Raw genomic sequence first — 23,302 nt, forward strand, 5'->3', positions numbered from 1 at the left:
ACACATTAAATGTTAAATGTAAGACATCATTTTTTGTATTATGGCACCGGTGTTATGTTTTGTTATGTTTGTTACGCTATGTTTGAAAAAAAGGAATAAAAAAGAAAACCTGCACGACTAAATAAATGCCCACTTAAGGAAATACAAAATGCTTTAAAGATAATTTGCCATGTTTGGGACTCCCTAAAAACATGGTCTTTTTTAGAGTCCAGTAGAGGGGGCGGAGCCTGTGTGAGTTAGAACTAGCATCAACCATATTTTTATATTTGCAATAAATAAGCCAATATCGAGGAATTCGTTTCTTAAACGCTCAAAACAAGCCACAAATATGGTTAAACGCTAAGAAATACTGTGGAGCCAAAATGATATTCATCAGATGGAAGTAATATCTTGTGTGTGTGTGTGTGTGTGTGTGTGTGTGTGTGTGTGTGTGTGTGTGTGTGTGTGTGTGTGTGTGTGTAAATAACCTGATGTGGCACTAATTCATCATATCCTCTGGTGGAACCAGTAGCACAGCAGGCCATAGAGACCATAGCAGAACTGGGGAGGGAATCCAGAGCTGAACGCAGCTGTATGACAAAGAGAGGCAAACCCACAGCGATTACCGATCGGATTAGCGATTAGAATTGTATACATGGCAGGATTTATGAATCAGTTAAGAAGGAAAAGCCACAACAATTACATTCTAGGGAAACATTCAAAAAGGTTGATGTAAAAAAAATAAAAGATAATGCATTCTAAAGCAAACGGTTATCAGCATCTTCAGTCATTCAACCCCATCCTAACCTGACCTTGACAGAGACTCACCTGTATGGGACACTCGTTGTCATGGGTTACATCAAGAAACATGGCATGGGCAATGGTGGGCATCAGTGGGCGGAGACTGGGCTGAACACAAGCTCCAACCGGCTCGCCTCCGTAACGATAGACCAGCCGGCCCTCTTCGTGGCTGTCGCCGGCTGACATGGCCTCTGTGGACGGGACAAGATAATGAGACATGAGAGGACAGTTATCACAACACACAATCCATACTGCTGCAGCGCTGTACACCACTTCACACATTCAAGCGCTACGTAGTGTAATTCAGGGTCACATTCCAATCTGGCAATGCAGCTGTTGATGGACAACACAAGCTCACAAGCTTTAGGACACAGGTTCACCAATGTGTGGACTGTTGGTTTGTGTACAACGCACCGAGCTGGCCACAAACAGGCGAGAGGCCGTGTGTCACATACTGACGCAATTGAGACGCATATTCCGAATGTGCTGTATTCATGTCCAAAAAATGCTCCTAAAACCAGAATAATATCGGCATATCCCACATGTTTTAATCTGAAAATGCTCCATTCAGAATAAGGCTTTATTCAGAATATCCAAACGAAATATGTTAAAATATGCTGTTTATGTGTCTGTATTCAATTCAGAGTATTGTCATTCGGAATAACAGTGGAATATTAGTGGGCATGTAAACGTAGTCTCTGTTGAGCCCTGGATTATATTGTATATGTAAGTGTATGTAGTGTGTGTGTGTGCATTTTGAACATATAAATGACTGTACCTCGTATCAGCGATGTGATCCCTAGCTTGGTTACGAAGACATTATCCAGCTCCTCGCTGCCGGTGAACAGTTCAGCCACCACATAAAGGTTAGGACAAACTGTTCTGGCCACGTCCAGCATGAACTGGTCAACCACAGCAAGGCAACACACCAGAACCAGTGCAGTCAGTGCAAGAGAGGAGGTTGGGGGAAGAAACAAGAAAGGACAGATAGAGGAGGAGGAGGAGGAGGAGGAGGAGGAGGAGGAGGAGGAGGAGGAGGAGGAGGAGGAGGAGGAGAGGGTGAATGCAGCCAGTTAGTGATAACAGGCCCACAACATGCAGTCATTCAGTCCATGAACATGGAGAGTCAGAGTAAAGAGATAAAAGGAGAGGGGATATGAAGAGGAAGAATGCAGAACAATGCAGTGACAAGAGAAGAAGAAAGAGACAAAAACACAAAGTTAATTCATGCAGAAGAGTTGTACCTCGTATCAGGCTGCTAATTCCCAGCCGGTTCACAAACACATTGTCAACGAGCTCGCTGCCTGTAAACAGTTCAGCTATCACATACAGATTGGGTCTGACCGCTCTGGCTGCATCTAACATGGCCTGGACGAGACAATACAGCAGCATTACAGACAGGGAGAAGAGAAGGGTCTACTGTTAACACTGATATACAGGATGCATCTACCTTTATACACATACAGTAACATAAAACCAGTCTGCAATCAGATTACATCTTCCTTTCCTTCTTAAACCATGTAACTCTACAATATGCAACTTTTATTATGTTAAAAACACAATAAATAAACAGGATACTAGCAAGTGTCCTCTCTCTGTTTATGCCTAAGTTCACCCGTGGCATGAACATGTCTATCAGTCAGTGTGGTCGGGTAAGTTTACAGCACTCTTTCCTGCAGGTATGTCATAAGAACGTGACCATAGTGAGCATCACTGTTTTATTTTTGAACTAAAGCTCATTCTCAGGCTAGACAGTACCAGCCAGCCGCTGCAGGAGGTTCAACATGGACTCCAGGATACTCTGCAACTTCTACAGGTGCACCATCGAGAGTATCCGGACCGGCCGCAGGTACGGCAGTTGCGCCGCCCCTCAACTGAAGGGCTCTACAAAGGGTGGGGTGAAAACTGTACAACACATCAACAGGATGGAGCTGCCATCCATGGAGGACCTCTACACCCAGAGGTGCAGGAAGAAGGCCAACAGGATTATTAGAGACCCCAACCACAAACTGTTCTGCCTGCTGCTGTCTGGGTGCAGACGGTACTGCAGCACCAGGCTCAGGGACAGTTTCATCCCACAGGCCATAAAACTGTTGTACTCTTGAGCACTTCACTTATTGTTACTTTACCCTATATAGTTTTACTTACTGTTTTACAACCTGTTAACATCTGTGTGAGTGTATGAAATATATATATATATATATATATATATATATATATATATATATATTAGGGCTGTCAATTAAATTAATTAAAATATTCAATCGCGATTAATTGCAAATTAATCGCACATTTTTTATCTGTTCAAAATGTACCTTAAAGGGAGATTTGTCAAGTATTTAATACTCTTATCAACATGGGAGTGAGCAAATATGCTGCTTTATGCAAAAGTATGTATATATGTATTATTGTAAATCAATTAACAACACAAAACAATGACAGATATTGTCCAGAAACCCTCACAGGTACTGCATTTAGCATAAAACAATATGCTCCAATCATAACATGGCAAACTGCAGCCCAACAGGCAACAACAGCTGTCAGTGTGTCAGTGTGCTGACTTGACTATGACTTGCCCCCAAACTGCACTTGACGCGTTATTATCACGGTAACTTTGACAGCCCTAATATATAAACACCTATAAGGTCTAATGATTCTTAATTACAAAAGTTCAGATGGGTCAGGAATAGGCGTGGTTTTAAATATTAATAGTTATTTGCAGACTGTGTGAGCTAAAAGCCTAATTCTCCTTTACAATAATTCACTACATGTTTACAATCAGGGACCAACTCACTACAATATGCTAAGATCAGTATATATGATGGAATAGTGGCATTAGCCAGAGGCCCCCGGACCCCTCTAGCTGACTACTCCAGATACTTGTGGAGAGCCCTGATTGCTGTACACAGCCTGCTTGTACTCTAAAGTTTCAAGTTTATAGTTTATTTGTCATATGCATTTAAAAGTACAGTGTACAGTTTACCCTGGCTCTCTCTCAGCCCTTAAAATCTAGAAATAGTACACTAGATAAATACTACAATAGATAAGACAATACCTGAGAATACAATTATAAAACAACCCAAAAAAACATTAAAAAAAATCCACAGCTCTGCATTCTGCGGTCAGACTACTGTTGAGCAGTCTGACCGTCTGCCTGAGGGTAAAAACTGTCTCTGAGGCGAGAGGTCCGAGCTCTGATGCTCAGTAGGCGCTTCCCTGAATGGAGATAAGAGAACAGAGTATATGCTGGATGACTTGTGTCCTGCATGATACAAAGAGCTTTCTTCCTGCAGCGAGTGGTGTAAATGTCCTGTAACTGTGGTAACGGTGATTCAATCATTTTTTAGATGCTGTTTTCACTGTCCTCATCAGGAGTTTGTGGTCATATGATGTAATGTTGCCAAACCAGACCAGTTAAGATGCTTTCTATCGTGGACCGGTAGAAGTTGATGAGGGTTTTAGTGGACATACCATGTTTCTTTAAACACCTCAGAAAATAAAGTCTCTGTTGTGCCCTTTTTATGACACAACTGATGTTCAGGGACCAGGAGAGGAAGTCAGAAATATGGATGCCTAGGAACTTGAAGCTGTTGACAATTTGGACAGGAGTGTTATTTATATCAACAGGTAGGTCCTCTAAAACAGAAAACAGTGCATGTTATAGCTTACAGTCCTAAAGAACACTCATATTAACACCTGTCATTGGCGACCAACCAACATCTCTTACTGACCCCAAAGCAGTGTAGAACCGGGCCTGCTAGATATGATGTTTACACACGCAACACATAGGCAGCATACTCCAAAACTCCATCACAATCAGGATACAAGTGTGTATGTACACAATGTACTCATTGTGTCCACCAGACTTATGTATGTGGAGGAACAAAAAAACTATGTTGTCCACAACACCACCACAATATACTACACCCTGAAAATTAAAAATGTAATTCATTACAGTGAGTGCTGTACTGGTCAGTCAGTGTCTTTAAGGACATCTACTTAACTGCATGATAATATGATAATGTATGACAATACCTCGGCTACGTGTAACGGCGTAGAGTGGCAGTTGTCCAGTCTGACTCCGTGGAAATATCTGGCTGTGATCTCGGTGTATTTCTGCATGTGGGCCCACAGGTAGGGGCAGTCCTCAGGCCCGTTGCCGTAGCGGAGTTTGACGCTGTCGCCCCAGCACACCAGCTCCCGACGCACGTACACATTGGAGCCTAGAAGAAGCACGGACACAGACCAATGCTGATACAAGGAATCACAACTTCATCAGTGCAGCCTGTTACACATACTGTACTTACAACCTGAAAATAGCTTACAGTACATTACACTGAGATTCTCAGACCCATATTAATGGACACCAGAAATTCCAATGTGTTTTACCCCATATAAAAAGTGGATAAAGCTCGATGACAGAGGGAGGAACGAGGATCCCCCTCTTCACCCTGGTTTACTCCTCTCTTCTTATACTCTCTGTACCCAACTGTTTTCTAAGAACTTTAATATATTTACCTGGCTCAGCAAAGTTGCGCAGTGGATCGTCTCCCATCACCCAACCGTTGTGAGCCAGGAAGTGACACATCTTCTCTGGCTGGTCCAGCAGCTTCATCTCCTGCTCCAGAGTCATGTCTTGATATGGGAAGGTGAAATACCTGAGACAGACAGATGAGAAACACTGAGATCCACCAACACTCACACCTGTGGCATTCTCATAAACCTCATATCCCTCTTTATCTGTTTAGGATGGAGCTAGAACATTTACCATGTGTCTGTATCATCCACCTCGACCGTTACAATTCACAAAGAAGGTTATCTCCAGTAGCTGCCATGCTGCATACAACATGGCTGGTAAAGTATTCCCAGAGTATCTTCTGGGTGTATGTGGATTAACACCAAACTGTAACATGCATGTTGATGTTCAGTGAGCTCAAAGACATAAGCATCTGACAAAGATATCTTTGTCCCCGACCCCGAATAGTCGACTATTCAACAACTCGATCTAACGGAGCCTGATTCGACTGCCAATCTCACGGCTGAATCGCGACAGGAGGGATGGCTGCCGGGTCACAAACTTTCTCAATTTACAGCTAAACAGTACACTACAAGATGTTTCTGAACACATCTGAGGAGAGAAATAGGCATTACAGTAACAGAATATTGATTCATATTTGATCAGCGCTGCCTAGTTTGACCGTTTGATCGGAGTTCGCGAGTGATTGACAGCTGCTCAGAGACGGCAGACTCCAGATCAGCTCTGATTGGTTATTTTCCTCCGGTCTGTGAAATCTTGCAGATGCCGTTAGGAGCACCGAAGGACACTGAGGAACATGATTTTCTTTTTCAGATTACCTGTCTCATGCACTATACTGTCAGGCTATAGTGACTGTTTTATAAAAGTAACTTTTTTTAATCATATTTGCTCCATTTCTACCCACTTTTTTTTTAGAATTTAATCGTATTCCTGTTTAGTCATCAGATTATATTGAACATTTCTGTCATTTTAGTCAAACTCATTTCACATAAAATATTATCTTATCATTATCTGATGAAGAATACAGGTTGAATGATAAAGAAGAGTCCTCCTGACTGCGCTCATTATTGATGCGTGGTTCGGTGGCACCCAGCGGTCCGTTATGAGAGCCAATCCGTACACTCAACATGTGAAAATATGCATTACTCAACCGCCAGAACCCGTTCAGACCCACAAACCACCAACTTTATGCATTACAGTAGCACAATTGTCAGGATTGAGGTGTGAGACAGAAACGGACTGAGCGCCACAGCGCTGTGTGTGTGTGTGTGTGTGTGTGTGTGTGTGTGTGTTTGAGACAGAGACAGGGGAAGAGAAGGTGGAAGGTGCCAAAAGTAAGGAGAGATTTTTGTCTCGATTTTTAGTCTCATCTTTTTTCGTCAAAGTTATTACATGTTTGATATCGTCACCGTCGTGACGAACATCGTTGTCGAACATATTTTGTCATAGTTTTCGTTAACAAAATGAACACCGATTGCTTCTACATATACAGTATAAGCCTTATGTGACTACAAGCCAATGATACCAGGTGTCAGGTGTAAATGGACTCATTGACTGTGTCATCCCATCTGTTCTGACTCCCACGCACTGAAGTTTCAGTAGTGGACAGTAGTTCCTGTAGCAACATACAGCAGTCCCACATGGTCCGATGCAGTGCAACACTACAGGAATAATTGCAGTGATTTTTCAGCTGGCATCTCAAATGAATAGGGAATCGGACCTAAAAAGGATGTATTGTACTGTATCAATCTAATTCCTTTTCCACTCTCCTTAAACTCATCTCTATAACTTCCTTACCTGGTAATCAGAGGGTCTTTCCTGCTAACAGGACCAAGTTTGGGGCCGTGGTCTGCCAGACGCTCGTACAATACGTTTCCCACAATACAGCTAGCAGCCTTGATGAAAGAAGAGGAAGAACACAATGAAACACTGACTGATGCACCGGATGCATTATGTATTCTGGGAAACCCTCAATGTGTGTCCAATTCCACACTTTATACAAATACTATGCAGAATACACTGCGCTCTACTGCTGACAGTGCACTATTCTGGTCGTCAGTATACAAGTAATAAACATATTTTGACATGAGGCATTTGAACATTTCCAGTATCTATGACAGCATCTCCTCCATGACTCCACTGAGATCATTAGCAACAGGTGTCAGGTTTGGCTCCAGCTGGCTCCCACGTGTACTCATACATGTCTGACCTTCCTTTAGTGCTTGGTCATGCTGTACAACTGCATTCTAATTATTACTTGTATAGCAGTAACCCTGCCTGGTGGTACATGACACACTCCCTTACCTGCTCCTGATGCTGGTGCATGATGTGGTGCTGTTCTTCATTCAGCTCGGTCAGTTTCTGTCTCAGCCAACCACAGCACTCCTCAATGTGCTGTGGGGAGGAGCTAGAGAGAGAGAGAGGTAACATAAATCAAAAAATACCACCACTCTATATTCTGCAAAGTGCTACATACAGTACACATACATATATGTATACATAGTGTACTTAATTGTAGAAATAGTATTAAAGGGCCTGCCAGTTCAGGATTATGCTTTTGAGCCTGTTCACACACGTCTCAATGGTCAGAAACTGCAATGGTACACAGTATTTGTGTGCTGCATATGTTCTTGCTTTTAGTTTATGATTTATGGTTATCAATGGAATGTCAACCACAAACATATAATCCTACTTTAAAGTTGTCATTTGTTGTGCCGATTCTGTTCAACTTTCTTTTCAATGCATGGCAATAGTGTCACACTTCAAGTGGTTTCCTGATATTTTAGAGTTGGACATGTCAGATGTTAGAAGAATGATATTAATTGGGTTGAAAGTGAAACCTAACTGAATGGATTTATCGAGCAGGAATATTCTATATCTCCAATTTTATGTGAACAAAAGCTCATTTGTTCATAAAAGCAAGGGCCGTTAGCAGCGAACCAACCGCATGTTAGTTTCAATTTTCATGAACTGAATAAAAAAAAACACTAAACAGACAACATCTAGAACATTATTAAAATATTGCTAGTGTTATATCATGTTCTTGTCTTAGCAAAGTTAACCTTTCAGCAGTGAAGCCAAAGAGAATTGACTGCTGGTCAAATCACCAGCCACTTCATACAAAAAAAATGACAAAACAACAACGGGGGCTTGAAGTTTTGAGTCATACCTGTGAGGTACAAAGGTCTCCAGAGCAGAGTCCATGTCCACTGTGTTGCCATAACGACGGTATTTGGGGTCCTGAATGATCCTCAGGCCCTTCTTCTCTCCAGTCTTACTATGGTCTGGCTTAGTGCCTAAAAATACAAACATACAAAGGATATTATAGCATCTAAATCAAACCTATATAATGCAATAAGTCGATAACGTAAAAATTATTGAGGTTAGGTCCATATATCGTAAGATCAGCCGATAACGTAAACATTATGGAGGTCATGTCCATATACAGTGCGATAAATCCATAACGTAAAAATAATCAAGGTCATGTCCAGATATCGTACGATAAGCCGATAACGTCAAAATCATCTTGATCATGTCCATATATCATACAATAAGCCAATAACAAAAGAATTATCGAGGTCATGTCCATATATTGTACGATAAGCCGATAACGTAAAAATGATCGAGGTCATGTTAATATATCATACGATAAGTCGTTACTCCAAAAATAATCAAGGTAATTTCCATATATCGTAAAATAAGTCGTTAACGTAAAAATTATCGAGGTAATGTCCATACATCGTACGATGAGCCGATAACGTAAAAATGATCGAGGTCATATCCATACATCGTACGATGAGCCGATAACGTAAAAATGATCGAGGTTATGCCGATAACGTAAAAATGATCGAGGTCATATCCATATATCGTACGATAAGTCAATAACATAAAAATGATTGAGGTCATGTCCATATATCGTACGATAAGCCGATAATTATCGTGACTGGCCTATCTGTCAGTTCAATACAATACATTGGATACTCCTCATCAATAAGCACAGATGATTGTGGCTGCATCTCAGTTGATATCCCTGTAGAACACTGTTGGAATACTTTACAGCTGTGGCAGTTTTTATTAAAACAAAAGTTCCTAAAGACTTTCAGCCACATTTTTCAGTCGTCTGTCTCATGCACGTCTGGCAAATCAGATACACTTCTATTTGCAGTGACAGTTCAAAATCTTCACTGATCTACAGTACAGACCATTTTGTAGTAGGATTCTGAACTGCTCCACAGCATTGTCCACTTTGACCTGGTAGAACTCCCACAGTTTGATATGTGGGTACACGTCCTCCCACAACACGCTACGGATGGCCTGATACACACACATCATCATACAGAGAGAGAAAAGCAAAGACACAGATGCTCTCTATTATAAAACAAGCCTTTCTTACTATACTCTCTCACTGGCTGGAAAACGTTGCTGAAAACATTTACATTTCAAATTAGCAATAAATCGTAAATACACCTTTTCACAAAGTGTTCCAATCATAAAGTGTACAGTCAGTAAACAGTCAGCTATAGCAGCATCACATCATGCCCATGTTTCCTACTGAAAGCATGCAGTACTTCTAACATAGTCAGTAACAAGAGTCGAATTGAACTAATATGGTTTCTCTGTGTTATCCCTTTGAGGATGTGGTGTGGACATCACTTCACACCTGGCATTAACAATGAGTCCTGGGTGATCCGATCACAAGTGGACAGCTGTAAGTACCGGTGTGAATGCACCCAAGATGCATTGAGGACACACTGAGATCCGATCGCTCAGACCACATTCAGAGGTGGTCTGGGCCGCATATGGTCACATTCTTTTAGTAGTGTGTACTTGAATGTGTCCTAACAGAATATTGATTCATATTTAATCAGTGCTGCCTAGTTTGACCGTTTGGTCGGAGTTCGTGAGTGATTGACAGCCGGCTCTCATAGACAGCAGATGGACAGCAGACCTCAGATCAGCTCTTACTGTTTGTTTTCCTCCGGTCTCTGAAATCTTGCAGATGCTGTTAGGAGCACCAGAGGACACAGAGGCACATGATTTTTTTCAGGTTACCTGTTTCATGAACTTCTGTCACGATATAGCGACCGTTTTATAAAAATAACTTTTTTGAATCATATTTGCTCCAATCTCTCCTACTTCAGCTTCAAGGTGTGTTGATTGATTCACGACATCATCTCATGCATCGAGTAATATGCAAGAAAACATTCCACTTTAATAGTTGCCAGTGGCCTTTGAGCAGCACAGTGAAGTAAGCTGTTTGTTCTCAGTCTGTAGCTACTGCGTCATTTTGCTCAGCACAAGTAAGTAAACGGAATCCTTCAAAACAAAAACTGGTTAAAAACAGCAACTCGTTTGGTCTTCAATCTGAAATGATGTGCGTCTCTATTTGCGTATAGAGCAGGGGAAGTGAGATCTGATCACAAACGGTCACCGGAGACACATTCTAACGGCAGGTGTGAACTGATTTACTCAGAGCTGTCCATCACGATCGGATCATCCGAGACGCATGTTAATGCCAGGTGTGAACAGGGCTGTACTCTGGCAGCTCTCTAGTGTTCAATGGGCTCACAGAAAAACCTTCTACATGTTGTTTTTTTACACTTGAGCTGTAAATGACAACATTATTTAACTCCATGTTCCATTTTGTCTAAAGTTTGTACTGCAAAATTGAATGTTTGCTAGTCTTTGTTACATCTCAATGGCAAGACATGATGTAAAGACTAATCAACGTGTGTCATGTCCACTCTTTTCATAGTGTGTACAGCTGTGCGGTGTGTGCCCAGCTGAACTGTGTTTACTCACATTCAGATGACTCTCATTGGTGATATCAGCAGGTAGTCCTTTAGCTTTGTAGCGTCCCTCTGCTATTCTGGTGGTTAAATGCCAGATAGCTCTATCTAAGACCCAGGCTGGTCGCAGGTGGGGGGAGTTCACCAGGTTGTATCCACACTCTGGATGTTCTTTGATCCACTCACTGTTAGCAGCTGCAGAGAAACAGAGAAACACAGAATCAGAATCAACACCATTTAGACTGCAGAGATGCTTCTTATTCATTATCTACACAGAATGTTTCCATTACTGGTGAGATAATACTCAGTTAGCCAGTACTGAGTGTTGTCACATTATATCCATTTGTATTGTTTCAGCCTATTTAGCATGACAATGTCCTGAAAGTTCATATCTTTAAAGTCTTGTCTTAGCCTATGTTATCCCTTTTGGTGCAAGACGTGTTTTGCATTGTGTAAGATAATGTATACTCAAAATAAAAAACACGGTAAACAACCTTTTTATGTCAAAAACGCCCTTAAAGAAGTTGCCTCGTATGTATCTTTTACCATGTGTTTACAAAAATATTGCAATAACATTCAACTTTTTCTTATTGATCTTTTATCTATGTCCTTGAATGAATAATTAAGCACTTGTATAATATGTGACATTTTTTGGATATGCTCAAATATAGCAACGCTTAATCGGAGTCTGCACAGCTGCATTTAAACGGTAATATTAGTGGAATATTCATTTTCATTAGCCATATAAACAGCTTAGTAGGAATACTGTCTTTTTCAGAATAAGGGCAAAAACTGTTGTGAATGTGAACGTAGTCGGTGTTCCCCTAGATTCAACAGCCTGTCATAACTGTAACTCCAATGAAAAAGATAATGGTAAATTGAAATTGATACTCTTAAAGCTGCAATAGGTAGTATATGTTTGGCATCATTGAGCAAAAATTCCGTAATAACCTTTCAGCATATTGTAATTCAAGTGTTCTGAGAGATAACTAGACTTCTGCTCCTCCTCATGGCTCTGTTTTCATACTTTAGAAAATCTAGCCCGTGACGGGAGACTTTGACCAATCACAGGTCATTTCAGAGAGAGAGAGCGTTCCAATTGGCTGTGCTCCGATCATGTGACTAGAAGTTGGCAATCCTTCACCAGATTTTACAATTGCGGCGGCGTCACAAACTTTCTCATTTTACAGCTAAACCGTGCACTACAAGATGATTCTGAAAACATTTGAGGAGAGAAATAGGTATTACAGTAACAGAATATTGATTCATATTTGATCAGCTCTGCCTAGTTTGACCGTTTGGTCGGAGTTTGTGAGTGATTGACAGCTGCTCACAGACGGCAAGGCTCCAGCTCGGCTCTGATTGGTTGTTTTTGGTCTGTGAAATCTTGCAGATGCCGTTAGGAGCACCGGAGGACACACTTTTTTTAATCATACTTGCCCCATTTCTACCCACTGCAGCTTTAATTTTTTTTTTTTTTATTTAATCGTATTCCTGTTTAGTCATCAGATTATATTGAACATTTCTGTCATTTTAGTCAAACTTACTTCACATAAAATATTATCTTATCATTCTCTGATGAAGAATACAGGTTGAATGATGAAGAAGAGTCCTCCTGACTGCGCTCATTATTGATGCGTGGTTCGGTGGCACCCAGCGGTCCGTTATGAGAGCCAATCCGTACACTCAACATGTGAAAATATGCATTACTCAACCGCCAGAACCCGTCCAGACCCACAAACCACCAACTTTATGCATTACAATAGCACAATTGTCAGGATTGAGGTGTGAGACAGAAACGGACTGAGCGCCACAGTGCTGTGTGTGTGTGTGTGTTTGAGACAGAGAGAGGGGAAGAGAAGGTGGAAGGTGACAAAAATAAACCGTTTGGTCGGAGTTCGCGAGTGATTGACAGCAGACCTCAGATCAGCTCTTACTGCTTGTTTTCCTCCGGTCTGTGAAATCTTGTAGATGCCGTTAGGAGCACCGGAGGACACCAGAGGCACATGATTTTTTTTCAGGTTACCTGTTTCATGTACTACTGTCACGATATAGCGACTTTTTTTAATCATATTTGCTCCAATCTCGCCTACTTCAGCTTTAACTGAAAAGCAAATTACATTTAAATTTTCACGTTGCATCTGCTTTGAGATTACATGATTTCTCATAACATTTTCTACATTGGCAAATTTAAAAAAATGCTATGTTTTTTTGTGAACTTTAAAAAAAAAAAATAGGAAAACAGACTCATTATTAACATAATCATAATATTTAATCCTATATTTCAGCAGTAGTTATGAAAAAACTGCTTACATTCCTACTCCGTTTTTTTGCAGGAGTTTGTAGAGATCTCCAGATAGACCGGCACGCAGTCGGACAGTAAATCTACCAGTCACTCTATAACCTTTCGGTCAGGCTCATTTTACTGCTTGACCTTTTCTGGGAAAGGGAGGGAGGACGAGGTGATAAGAGTAGGTGGCTAAACAAGGAGAGCACATACACTCCTACATGTATGTTAGAGCTGCAGCGTCCTCCCACTTACTGTACCTTCATGTTATAGTGTGTTCATTTTGATTCATAAGCTACATCCCATTTCATGCACTTTATTCAGCTACTGAACACAAAACAAGTTTATGATGATCTTTCTGAGCGCTTGTGACTGATGACATCACAACGGTGTGGATCTATATTCTTCTTTTAAAGGAGCAGTGTGTAGGATCTGGTGGTATCTAGCGGGGAGGTTTGCAGATTGCAACCAACTGAAGCCTCTCCCCGTGTGCCAAGCCTGTAGAAGAGCTACGGTGGCTGTGAATAGGGAAATACTGACAGTTTCTCTCCTCTATTATTGTTAATAGTGCTGTGGTTTTCACCATAGCACTCCTGGTTGAGAAACAGAAAGCAGTGCTGTAGTCATTCTAAGTTAAGTGGACCTGGATGGGAGAAACTGTTCTATCGCCATCACGTCCATCTGAGTAGCACTTCATTCAGTGTGGTCACTTCCTCTCCTCTTAGTTCCCCCCTACGGGCTCGTTACTCTGCTCGACAACTCCAAGCCAGTGGCCTTTTTAGTAATGTGAGGTTAGTTCTTGGTTTAGCATGCTGCTCACACACACCACATACTTCACAATGTGTGTAAGAGAGAGAGAGAGAGAGAGACACACACACACACACAGGAAAATGCTATACTCTGAAAGTTGAAAAAGGCAAAAGTGAGCATGGGTCAATTACCCCCGCTCACCGCTTGACCCCTATTTTAGGCCAAAGGTTTTGCCCTTTTGGAACTAATGGAATTAGTCTACTGAGCACAATCTAGCTTGTTATTAGCTCACCTTCCTCAAGTCCAGGGCGGACAACATTTTTGAAATTTTGGCCGCCCTGGACTTCTAACCCCCAAAACGCACAGCTAATCCACACTGTCAACCATCATATCGAATTTGATGTTCCTAAGTTAAATAGTTTCCGAGTTCTGCTCCAGAAATGAAATTGAAGTCCAAAAAATCTAATTTTTTGGCCAAAATTAAAAAAAATTTGGGCACCCTGGACTTGTAACCCCCCAAGAGAAAAGGCACAACTAGACCACACTGTGAACCATCACACCCAATTTGAAGCTCCTAAGTTAAATAGTTTCCGAGTTCTGCTCCGGAAACGAAAGTGTGACACGCGAACGAAAGGACGGACGGAAGGATGGAAACGCGGAGCGCTACAGTACATACCCCCAACTACGTTGTCGCCGTGGTATAATAAAATCTACCACAATCTTATTCATAGTTGTTTTATATGTCTCTCTCTCTCTCTCTCACATGTCTTTTCATCCAGAAGCGTCTCCTACAGCAGCAACTGGAGCTACACTGGACTTTATAGACCTCTGCTGGTTAATCAGAACATCTCCGCCCTAACAACGGCAGATCTGACAACGCTTTGTTACACTTTGCATTCTCGTGTGCTGTTTGGCTTCAGATTGAAAGATTAACTGCTGAGGGACAGAAAATAAATCTTTCTTATGGCACACACATGCTCTCTAAATTCTGATGCTGGAATATACCAGCTGTTTCTGCACATTTCCTTTCATACAGTTCCACTTAATAGGTTGATAAGAGCCCCGCAACATGCTTTCACTCAGGCACAAACAGAATCTCCCATTAGTGCTACTATATGTTACTTTAGCTGTAAACGTATCATGATCTACAAGCACTGGATTATATTCAATTTAAAATAGAAGTGGAAACTTGAATAAATTCACATGACTTGACTTGTAAGGACCACTGACTGTACGCTCCACACACTTAGCAGTATGATTAGAGACTGTGTCCGTATTAAAGCAATGGTTCATAGATTGGCCCTCTCCATCGATCAAGCAGAAGCACTTTAATACCCACTAAATGTTCTTCTAGGTGTGTTATATTTCAGTCTGGTCTCCACTCTGGACTCCAATTGGAACACAGAGTGCACAAACATACTGTAAGTAGACGCACAGAGTCACTCACCAGTGTGATTATACACCACGTCTGTAATACACAGCATGTTCCATTCTTTCTTTAACATCTCCACCAGCTCCCCCACATCTTCCCAGCTGTAGCTCTGACCGTCGGGGCTGAACTCCGGGTTAAAGTTCAGCTGGTCCGCCAAGGAGTAACAGGACCTGGACTCTCCTAGAGTCTGCAGAGGCGTGAAGTGGATCATGTTGTATCCTGTGAGAGAAACCCACAAACACACTATTATTAAGCAAATGCACCATACTGTTTAATACTACTACTAATAATGATGATAATGTGTATCCTGTGTGCTATGAAGTAAAGCTGGGCGATATGGCTTATAATTTATATCTTTAAGCTATGCCACGATATGTATCTTGATATTTTCCTATTTTCTCCTTTTGAGTCATCTGTCTCAGGGCTAAGTCAAGTCGAGTCTTTTATCAATGTCAGTCAAGCAAGTCTCAAGTTCGTGACTTGAATCAAGTCATGTGACTCGAGTCCCCCACCTCTGCTCTGAGGTGGTGTACTGTCCTTTTAAAGTAGGATTGGATCTTCAGAAATGTATTCTTATCAAGTTTGACTAATTATTCACACAAGTGAAATTCCATTTTTCTCTGAAATACAGTTTGCAGGTGGTAGATTTTTTAAATTACCCTATCATTCATTTTATTTAGTATTTAATTACATTCATTTTGTCATTTATTTAATTGTATATATTTGTTTCCTATTGACAGACCGACAGACTTATTGAAAGAATGTGAAATTGCCTATTACATTCACCGGAAGATCTCTTTTATTTTGAAGGTAGTTCTTGGTCGCTTTTTTTTTTTTTTTTTTACATGCTCTTACCGTAATGCCTAGTATATACACGCACCGCAAAACAAGAATGGGGGCTAATTTGATCGTCTTTTGCGTCGTGGAGGCTAGCGTCTTCCATCACGACCACAACCCGTATAAACTAAAGCATCAAAGCGAGAATCTTGCTGGCAGCTTAAAAAAAAATTACACTACAATTAATATTTGTACTTAATGTTGGCGATATCGTCATTTACTACATCCCACGTAGAACAAGCCGCAATACATTGAGTATATCCGATATATTGCCTACCCCTACTATGAAGGTTCCAGCCTACTGCCCTGTTAGGGATGTTAATAATGAATCGTTTAACTGTAACATTAAGAATTTTAACCGATTAACGCTATCGGTTAAACGGTTAAAAGAAATATTAATAATTAATTAAAAAGCTGAGCAAAACTCAGAGGAGCAGCTCGTCACTTAAAGGAGAAAAGCTGGTCCACCCTAAGAGAGACTGAGCTGGCGTTGCAGGATACAGGAAGTTGGCTTGAGGAGTTGAGCTCGCTTGAGCTGAGGATTTATTCACCGACAAATAAACTGTACACACGCTGCTACAGCTACGTTCACAGCTATAACGCCACCGACAACCCAACACTCACCGCCGCCACACACACACACACGGTCTGTCGGACACTCACTAAAGTTACGTCGCGCTGACAGAGCGTATATGTGTGTGACAACGGTGGGCACGAAGACACCAGCAACGATACAGCTGCTAACGTAGCACAAACATACACACTCGCTGTTGTTACGCCGGGCAGACACACAGCTGACAACCTGTTAAACTAAACTAAATGATGTTGTGGAGAGTTACTGGGAAAGTGGCTGCATGTCCTCGACAACGCACGCAACACCGTGGCTGCTAACGCTCCCAGACGGGTGAACTGGGGACTCTGTTGTCTGTTTGCTCATACACTGCAACTGGAGCACCGCTGCATGCGACGCACTAATCTTGTCGGTTAAAGGGACTGTTTGTAACTTTTAAGCGTATAAATGTACCAGGTCGGGACACATGCGCACTCGCATATGCGCGCTCCGTGTGGCTGAAGTCCCCGTTCCTCTGCCTGCTTGCCTTTACTAACACAGCACGCGCATCCTCGCTGTCTCGCTCCACATCGAGACGTGAACGCGCACTCACTCCACACTGCAGAAGAGTTAGTAGCTCTGAGAATATCTAGTGAATGTTCAGTGGACGTTTGTGCAGAAATAACTGCTGCAGCTCCTCCAGACCAACAGAGGTTTCCCGTGTCTTGTGAAGTGATGGGGCTCCGCAGAGAGAAACGTTATTGTCACCGACCGGGTGCCGGTGTCTTCCCTGCTCCCTCCGGCTGCGGTCGGGAGGCGATAACTTTACTCGCTGCGGAGCCCCGCCGCTTCAGCTCCGACCAAAGCTCCGCTGTCTCCCTCCGGGCGCAGTCGGGAGGCGATAACGTTTCTCTTCCTGCTTCAGCTGAGGCAAGAAAAGCCAACACTAGGATCAGCATTGATTCATGGAGAGACCTTCGTCTGGTCAGCTAACATTACTGCCAAGCAGCTGAAATATAGAGTTATATTGTGGTTTTAGCTGACGTGTGTCGCCTCACTGTTTTGAGCGATGCTCGTTCATGTCTATTTAGAGCGAGCACAAGCGCGAGCCCGACGCTGACTTTCGTTGACTTCACGGCCACAGGTGTCGCTGTTAACAAGACATTCTGAAAGTTACAAATAGTCCCTTTAACGGTTAATAACCGGTTAACGGGGGTCGTTTATCGGTTAAATTTTTTTTCTTCAAAATTAGCATCCCTAATCCCTGTACACACACTCACACACACCACAAGGGTAATGATTCATCTGAGTTCAGTCATTTGAGTTCAAGGTACCGTAAACAAAGACTGGCTGTCAATATGATCCGGTGACCTCTCAGGTTCAGGTGGAGGGTCAAAGGGCATTCTGACAAGTCTTTTTTTTCCTGAAGTCACTAGCTCTCCAGGGCTCTGCTACCTGTATGACACTGACCCATTTCCACGAGAAATGAAATAAAATACACCCACCTGACTCCTTGGTTACTCTCAGTCTATCTGGCCAGTCATCTAAGTGTCCCAGACATTTGGACAGGTAGGTCTGGATAGTGATGCAGTCTAACGGGAGGATGTGACTGTCTGTTCCGACATGAAGGACTGGGTCGACCACGATGTATCCTCCTCCTGACCGCTCTTGGTCTCTGTGGGAAAAACAGAAAGTAAATCAAATATGATAAAAAAAACATACTGGACTAAGTGGAGGAGAAGAAGCGCTTGAAGACAGAATTTAAGATTCATTTATTGTCATTGTACAACACAGGGTTGCACAACTAAAAATGCAAGTTGTAGTTCCTTTATGCTAACACAAGAAAAAACAAAACAATTTTTTTATGGTAGAGTACAGAGGATGAGTTGAGGAGTCTCACAGCCTGAGGAAAGAAGCTGCTCTGTGGTCTGGTGGTACAGGAGCAGATACTTGTGTATCTCTTGCCAGACGGCAGCAGGTGAACAGGCCATGGCTGGGGTGGGTGTTGTCTTTTAGTATCCTTTGGGCTCTGCGCAGGCACCTCACCTCACCGATATCACTGACTCTCGGTAGATGGGTACCAATGATGTTCTGGGTGGTTTTAAATCACGCGCTGCAGAGCCCTCCTGTCCCGGGCCGTGCACATCCCATGGCAGTTTGTAATGTTTTCAAGTAAAACAAAACGACTATTTCGAAGGTCAAGAATGAATCATAAAAACTTTTATGCCTAGCTCATGTTACGTTATGAACACTATCATACACCGTGATGAATTAATTGTCAGCGGTCCTTCTTTCAGTACAGCCTATCCACAAACATCATGTAATGCTGTTCTGAACACAGAGCAGATTTATGTATCGGTGCTAATTTATCTCCTGATGTCCATTATCAGGAGGGTCTTACCCATATCCAAAGTAGTACTGATAGGACCCGGCGATCTTGAGGTCCAGAGAGCAGTACTTATCAGAGTCATCCTCTCTTCCTGTTGGGTAGCTCCACGCCAAAACACGGAAGTTGTTTCGTTCAAACTTCTGTCCTTCAAGTGGATAGTTGGTGTGCACCCTGACCCTCCTCCCCTGTAGGCTCGGACCGAGGTGGAACTGGAGCTCGAAACCTGAGGGGACAGAGATGTTTGGATTCATTGCTTTGTTTTGACACATGAAAAACAAACCTTTACGTTTAAATGTTTATGGATGTGTCGTTAATGTTTATGTGATTTTTGCATCAATTTCATATCATGAGCCTGGTTATCAGGTTTGGGCGATATGGTATATATACCGCCTGACGTTAGAAATGGATCCTCCGGTACAGATTTGGCAATACCGTTTCCACCGCGGTAACAATTCTCACGCGATCTCGTGATGCCAGTGTCGTGAATCCGGCTGCCTCACAAGGTAACGTGATTTGGGCAGACATGGAGGAGGAGAGTGAAGTAGAGAAAGAGGAGGCTCCCAACCAACCCAAGATGAGGAAGAACTCTAGTTACACGATTACCAAACATTTGCACACTGCAGTTTATTTTGTTTTGTCAGCCTTTTGAAAGATGAGCAAATCCTGCAGGAAAATTAAAGTCTTTTTCTCTTTTTGGTGTCTGACTATAAAGCAAGGAATCTCTCTGTCTGCCTTTGCATATCTCAAGAACCGCTCATCCGATCTACTTCCACTTGCTGGGTGTATTGCTGGGGACCCAGGAGATGGCAGTGTTGAATGTCACAGTTTGACCAGATGGTGGCGCTATAACAATGAACTTTACATTTTGGCCTGTAACTTATGACTTTTATAACTTTCAGAACCAAAATTCCTGGATTCTGTGGGTCCAGACCAATCTATCCATATAAGCTTCACCCATTTGCGTCTCGATGGATTTTCCACCATTCTGAATTGTGTCCAAATCAGATTTTTCACTGCTCCTTTGAGCAACCGTCTCCAAATTTGGTGCAGAACATCTAATGACCAAGCCAGAAAAAGTTACTTTTTCGAATAGTTGATTGGGTGGTCATGTGTAGATATGATGTCTGAGTGACAATGACAAATTTGGTGCCATCTGGCCGATAGGTGGCGCTGTAGCAGCATAATCTAACCATAAAGGAAGTATTCTCTATTTCTCTGTGTATATATGACTTCCCTTCGCATATCTCCAGAACCATTCATCCAGTCAACTTCACACTTGGCGGGTACAAGCAGCCGTATCTTAAATACTAATTTGTGTTTTATATTGTACTGACTGAAGTCAGACTGGTATTTATTTATTGGCACCTGTTAACCTTAAAACCTGTTTGTATGGAAGTTACAAATAAAAGAAGAAAATAATCAAATGTGATGAAGTACGGTATGGCTATTTTAATTAAACCATTTACTGAACAATTACTGTATAATGATACCGTTCCCGTGATATAAAATTACGTGTATATCGTGATTTTTGCCATATCGCCCACCCCTACTGATTATTTGCTTCCTCCCCCCCCCCACACTGGCCTTCTACAGTCTTAACATCAGTACTGTAACAACGCTGCAGGATAATCCCTCTTTCAACACACGCAGACTGAAATAAACAACAGGAATACTTTACAAATATGACAGTCACTCATAGTGGTTCAAGGTTTATCTAAATATAGTCCAGTATAACAGCCAGCCCACTAAATCCCTATCGGGTTCAGAGTGCTGTAAATGTCAAATGGTACACTTCTGCCTCCAAACCACGCACGCACGCACGCACGCACGCACGCACGCACGCACGCACGCACGCACGCACGCACGCACGCACGCACGCACGCACGCACGCACGCACGCACGCACGCACGCACGCACGCACGCACGCACGCACGCACGCACATACTCCATTACTGCTAATGGATGTCTTTATTTTAAACTAATTTTGAAATGTCTTACAGCTTTAAAGCAGGACTTCTTAATTACTTTTATATCATGACACCCAAAGAGACGACCATTAGACCACTGACCACCAATTTAAAGGCTGTGTAAAGAATATTCAGAGATTTGTTTCTAAACACATTATAAATGTTGGAAAAATAATGACTGAAAACATGTTGCAAAGACTGTGAACATTGTAGTACTGGGTTGTGGATTTAGATTGTTAAACTGTTTTTCGCCAGTTTTGTGTTCAGGATTTTTTAGGCGGGGCTGAAATCATGGCTCGATGACACACTGGAGCCATCCTTAACATAACCCCACCCGTCTTCAGAAACCTGAACCCTTTTTGAAAGCCAAAACAGAAACCCAGACATTTACCAAAGGTTATTTTTCGCCAGCTCAGTCAGTAGAGCATGAGACTGATACATCCAGGGTCATGAGTTCGAGCCCCTTGATGGGCGCTGATATTTCCATGACTGTTTTTGTATGATTGTAATCCATCCCATGTCCTATGTATATTTATTCTTTTTCTGTAAACTTGTAAAAAATTAATAGTCTTTAAAAAAAAAAAAAGGAAATGACAAAGTGTCAGAGTATGGAGTACCAGGGCCACGGATGTCTTTGATACTAACAGCACCACAAAAGCAAGCACTTTGTCTTTGTCCACTTTGTTTATTTTTGCTTTACACAGACTTTAAGCATTTATAAGGTCATTTAAAATGATCAGATGAAAAATTTGAGCCTTGTTTTCTCTATCAGCGCTAAAACCAAGAACGTAAACGCATGAAAACACACAAAACACTTGTTTCCACGCCTGGTGCTCTTCCTCAGGCAGTGTATGGATTTCATAAAGGCCATTTTCTCTAAAAAATACATCGTCCAAGGTCTTATCCTGTGTCCTCGCATTATCCCGTGTAGATGTCAAATATCTGTCAAAAAAGCATTTTGCGAACATTTATGGTAAATGGACTGCATTTACATTACAGCACCTCACTGGACGAAGCGTTTTACAGTTTGCCTCTCATTCACACACACATTCATACACCAATGGTGGCAGAGCCGCCATGCATTCAATATTTTGGATGGCTCATTCTGCCCTCAGGTCATAAACATAAATGTATCCCATCAAATGGCACATGTGTTTTGATGTGGATTGGCAAGAATTGTGTTTACATTTCCAAAAGGGCGTGGTTTCGGTCTAATCTATTAATTTGTCCCTGCCCCCCCGCCTCCTGGATGTATGGATGGATTCCTCTACAGCTCCATATCTCTCTGGACTCTCCACAGACTCTTAAAATCACTCAGTTGGTTTTGTCCACCACCAATATGTTTATGCATATAAAATAGAATACAATAAACATAGATAGATCCTAGTACATAATTTGCAAGGCTGAGCAGCCTCCCTAATCCATTCAGGCATTCAGTAAAGTGGAACAGTGAAGGAGCAGTTGTTTAAAAGAAACATTACCTTGCTCAAGTCTGAACAGGGTCCTCTCTAAATTCTCTTTGTCGTTCAGCATCAGGACTCGGATCTGTTTCAGGTGCTGCGGCAACATCTTAGGAAGATCTTCAAAGTTAACCGATCCCTCGCCTCCTGTAAGGAGGGAAATACAGGTTACTCAATGGTTAGAACTATTATATCAACCACAAGACACTTTTTCAAAATATTAAAGCAAGTTTTTTGCTTCTTGTCAATTCAGTGGAATTCCACATTGTTATGTGGAGCAACCATAGACTGTATACAACAGGCGAGATGCATTGGCAGTATGTTGGCACTGACAGTGGATTTGTGCCACACTGGCACTGCACTCAAATAACCCTCAGGTTGTACACCGTCCAACGCTCTGTCCACTAGTGGTAGACTAGTTCACCAGTAGGAGAGCGGTCGGTGGCTCTGTAGTCTCTTAGCAGCGGAGAGTGATGGATGGACCGTTTAGACCAGCTGGCCACCAGCCCGCTGTTCGGCTCATT

At 42.1% G+C, this 23,302-nt stretch overlaps 1 protein-coding gene across 3 annotated transcripts in view; it reads right to left on the bottom strand.

The window, feature by feature from the left end:
- The window catches only part of agla (amylo-alpha-1, 6-glucosidase, 4-alpha-glucanotransferase a), a 46,611-nt gene that overhangs the window by 16,828 nt on the left and 6,481 nt on the right, over nucleotides 1-23,302 (bottom strand). For 2 of the 3 annotated variants that reach the window (XR_012595973.1, XM_074652347.1), the window contains exons 2-15: nucleotides 22,800-22,925; nucleotides 19,364-19,574; nucleotides 18,468-18,637; nucleotides 15,591-15,794; nucleotides 11,120-11,301; nucleotides 9,520-9,631; nucleotides 8,487-8,613; nucleotides 7,622-7,724; nucleotides 7,115-7,212; nucleotides 5,299-5,438; nucleotides 4,816-5,003; nucleotides 1,559-1,682; nucleotides 808-971; nucleotides 468-569 (exon numbers count right to left, since the gene is read on the bottom strand). Coding sequence is in view for 2 of the 3 variants with exons in the window: in XM_074652347.1 (XP_074508448.1) it covers nucleotides 468-569; nucleotides 808-971; nucleotides 1,559-1,682; nucleotides 4,816-5,003; nucleotides 5,299-5,438; nucleotides 7,115-7,212; nucleotides 7,622-7,724; nucleotides 8,487-8,613; nucleotides 9,520-9,631; nucleotides 11,120-11,301; nucleotides 15,591-15,794; nucleotides 18,468-18,637; nucleotides 19,364-19,574; nucleotides 22,800-22,887 (2,013 nt within the window). In the remaining variant the exon portion in view is untranslated. The remainder of the gene's footprint in view (nucleotides 1-467; nucleotides 570-807; nucleotides 972-1,558; nucleotides 1,683-4,815; nucleotides 5,004-5,298; nucleotides 5,439-7,114; nucleotides 7,213-7,621; nucleotides 7,725-8,486; nucleotides 8,614-9,519; nucleotides 9,632-11,119; nucleotides 11,302-15,590; nucleotides 15,795-18,467; nucleotides 18,638-19,363; nucleotides 19,575-22,799; nucleotides 22,926-23,302) is intronic. The other variant, XM_074652348.1, reaches the window with a different exon arrangement.

This window comes from Sebastes fasciatus, chromosome 11 (genome assembly GCF_043250625.1).
Source record: "Sebastes fasciatus isolate fSebFas1 chromosome 11, fSebFas1.pri, whole genome shotgun sequence".
Classification (NCBI taxonomy): Eukaryota; Metazoa; Chordata; class Actinopteri; order Perciformes; family Sebastidae; genus Sebastes; species Sebastes fasciatus.